General features: G+C 49.9%; 1 protein-coding gene across 1 annotated transcript; it reads left to right on the top strand.

Moving 5' to 3' along the window:
• The first annotated feature begins 1,325 nt into the window (after positions 1-1,325).
• On the top strand, positions 1,326-2,854 carry LOC106369696. The gene is made up of 2 exons (XM_013809816.2): positions 1,326-1,999; positions 2,089-2,854. The coding sequence occupies exons 1-2, from the start codon at positions 1,326-1,328 to the stop codon at positions 2,852-2,854; spliced, it is 1,440 nt and encodes a 479-aa protein (XP_013665270.2).
• Positions 2,855-3,560: the final 706 nt, after the last annotated feature.

Genomic DNA, 3,560 nt, shown 5'->3' with positions numbered 1-3,560 from the left:
CGATTTAGAGACCTCAGCTTCCAAAAGCCTGGGTTTCTTTCAACAGGGATCTTTTCACTTTCAAAGACGAGAAATAAGGGGAAAATTGTTGGGGGGAAAAATCCCGGTATTCTTTCCCCCAGCCTCTAGGCAGGACTCAGATCCCCGGATCCCTGATAAATGGGTACCCCGGGTCCCCACCAGAGGGAACCCAGGACTCGATCCCTGGTCCCTACTCCCTTCCAAGAAATGGAAACCTTCCGACAAGGAAAACCTTCCATATTCCGAATATGGAAGAGTTTAACCTAATGAAACCGACTTCTAGACGACTATATAAGAGCGAAAACAGCCCTCAAGCAAGAGATACTTCCCCAAGGCTTAGAGACTAGGGTTAGATGGCTAGAATTAGGGTTCTTATAAAACATCTTGTAACGATACTTTGTTCTTGCCTAATCATCTAATAATACGTCTCTTCAATCCTATTCTATTATTATTCTCTTTAAACATCCTAAAACCCTTACTAAGTAACCACAAACACTCGAGGTTTACCAGCTTATCCATCATTCAGTGGTACTCTAAAAGAGCCTACACAAAAATCCCCTAACAGTTTGGCGCTAGAAGGAGGGGAGTAATCTAAGCTACGTGACGATGGCGGTGGATGAGCAAGACAATACATCAGAATTTACATACAGATCGACGGACGGTAGAGCCAAGTAACCGACTTGCACAAGGCTCGGAAAACAACCGAATATCCAGAGCTTTCCTCTAAGGTTCAGAGCCTGAAGGAAAAACACTCCAAACAGCTGGAGTTAAGCGCCGAGAAACTCAACCAACTACAGACGGAGAACGCTGCACTCCGAGACCATAACAAAGCTCCCAACATGGCGAGCAACAAGAAGCGTCGCTTCAACACTCGGGTTTGACCTATGGGAAGCCTGAGCACTCCCAACACCGGAGAAGGCACCACAAACGCGAATCCTGCATCCGGAGCGGCCGGGGCAACACGAGAAGGGATCGAGGATCACCAGATCCATGACCTAGAGGAAAGTGATTCCGAACCTGAACCCGAGAAAGAAGAACCCGAGAAGACGGCAGCCGAGTCTTCCATAACCGCCTATTTGGAGCAGATTTTTTCGAAGAGGTTCGATGCTATGCAATCCATGGTGGAACGTCTACCAGGAGTAGCTCCCCCAATCAGGAGGAGCAACCCCGACTCGTACACAGATACTCCCTTCGCGGAGGAGATCGCTTCGGTCAAGATGCCTCGGAAATTATCCTTCCCCAACATCAAGATGTACGATGGCACCGGAGACCCCGACGATCATATCGCACAATATAAATAGAGGATGCTAGCGGTTGCGCTCCCCAAGGAGTCCCGTGAGGCTACCATGTGTAAAGGGTTTGGCTCCACTCTAATTGGACCCGCCTTGCAATGGTATATCAATCTCCCTACTAGGTCCATCTCTTCCTTTCCCGGCCAGAGCGACAAGTTTGTAGAACAATTCGCGAGTAGCAGGAGCCTGGAGAAGACTTCAGACGGTCTCTACCAGATCCTTCAGCGTCGAGTAGAACCCCTGCGGCACTACCTTGCCCATTTCAATGAAGAGAAGGTAGCAGTCGCTGAATGCAGCATCCCTACCGCAATCTCTGCCTTCAAGAGAGGCCTACTTCCAGACAGAGGGCTCTACAAAGAGCTAACCATGTACCCTTGCAAAACCATGGAGGATGTGCTATCCCGAGCGTGGTCACAGGTGAAGTGGGAAGAGGACATCGCTAGCCGCGCCAAGGCTCAACCCAAACAGGATCAGAAGTCCACCCGATCAGACCGGGGAGACCGAGAAGAAAGATCCTCCCAAAAGGGATCCAAGGACTCCGGAAGCAGGAACCGGGGCAGGTTCCAATACCGGCCATTAGAAAAAGAAGAGGGGATGTATGTGTCTACTTGGCCCGATATCTCCCATCTCTCAATATCCACACCAGAGCTGGTCAACACGCTGAGGCAGATGGGCCAACAGGTCAAGTGGCCTCCAAAGATGAAATCACCTAACTCATTCCGGAACCCGGGACTCTGGTGCGACTTCCATCGCGATCATGACCACAAAAATGAAGACTGCATCGCCCTGAAGATCGAGGTCAACGAACTGCTCCAAAAGGGGCATCTCCGAGAATTCCTTTCAGAGAAAGCCAAGCTCATCTTAGCAAAGAAGCATCAGGGAAATCTAAAGGGGACGCACCAAGCTCACAACCTCGCCAGAACCGGGTGATTCATGTCATCTCAGGAGGCTCTGAAGTAAGTGGCGTGAGTCATGCAGCTGCGAAGAAGAGCACCCGTAATGCTAAACACGGCCTGGAGACTACTCAACCTAAACGTCTACTTCTAAGTACCGACGAGATAAGCTTCACATCCAAGGAGCAAGAGAAGATATTAGCTCCCCACCATGACTCTCTAGTTGTCTCTCTCACCATAGCGAACTGTTTGGTGAAAAGAATACTAGTAGACAACGGGTCCTCCAGCAATATCATCTTCCTGACGGCGTACCAAGACCTAGGGTTAGAGGAGAATACCCTGACGCGCAAAGTAACCCCACTCATCGGGTTCAGCGGCGAGGTCAAGCAAACTGCTGGGGAGGTTGTTCTGCCAGTATATGCTGAAGGGATCAACCTATCTACCAAATTCCAGGTCGTGGATTGCCAATCGGCATACAGCATGATCTTAGGACGACCCGCGATTCACGACATGGGAGCAGTCCCCTCAACCCTCCATCAAATAGTGAAGTTCCCTACACCCTGGGGCATCAGAGCAATCCGAGGAGACCAGGAGAATTCTAGGTCCTGCTACCAGACCACCTTAAAAGGGAAGACCAAAGTCTTATAGCAATTACAGAGGAGACCTCAGATCCCGTGGAATCGGGAATCAGGGGTCAACGATAAGGGCAATTCAGGAACCCTCTGCACAGTCCGGACCCTACATCCAAAAAGCTCCCAGAGAGCTTACGTCGACCGCTTCGCATGGTCTCCCGTAAAAACCTACAAGGCTGCACCTGCTCGTAAAATCTAGTCCCCACAGGACCCTCGTCCTCCGCCTCACATAGATAAGATAGCCAGAAGCTTCAACAGTTATCAACTGGCGATCTCACCGATAATGAGTGGGGCACGAACACCTCGACAAAACCCCCTCGGACGAGAGCTCCCAGCAGGCACCAGACGGAGATAGGAGACCTCCAAACACATTTGCTCCAGTGGATAAATGTGACTTCATGCTTCATGGAAGCGCTGAAAACCTCCATCGATAGGAGACAGTGGCCCCCGAGTGTCAACAGCACAGAGATCCGCAAGGGCTGGGGCATGAAACAACTCCCAAACAGGGTCCCTAGATTCAAAAAAATTCAGAACCCTGCAGAGGATGAAGAAACCCTAAAGTGAAGACTTTCGTCTCAAAACCAAGACAAACCCCACAGGTAACGCAGCAATAAGAGGTAAAATCTGACCTAACCACCGGGGTATCTCGCAAGCTGATATCTTGTACGGTCTCCGGACCATGACTTCTATATAATTATTCTATCTTTTATTTAAGCATTATG

This window comes from Brassica napus, chromosome C2 (assembly GCF_020379485.1).
Source record: "Brassica napus cultivar Da-Ae chromosome C2, Da-Ae, whole genome shotgun sequence".
Taxonomy (NCBI): Eukaryota; Viridiplantae; Streptophyta; class Magnoliopsida; order Brassicales; family Brassicaceae; genus Brassica; species Brassica napus.
The sequence above is the reverse complement of the archived record's forward strand: the minus strand, read 5'-3'. Positions and strand labels throughout refer to the sequence as shown.

Excerpts from the sequence above, each read along its gene's own strand:
- LOC106369696 (XM_013809816.2), top strand. The coding sequence starts at position 1,326 with ATGCTAGCGGTTGCGCTCCCCAAGGAGTCCCGTGAGGCTACCATGTGT. Across the intron at positions 2,000-2,088 it reads CAGATGGGCCAACAGGTCAA|ACTGCATCGCCCTGAAGATC; the intron begins GTGGCCTCCAAA and ends ACAAAAATGAAG.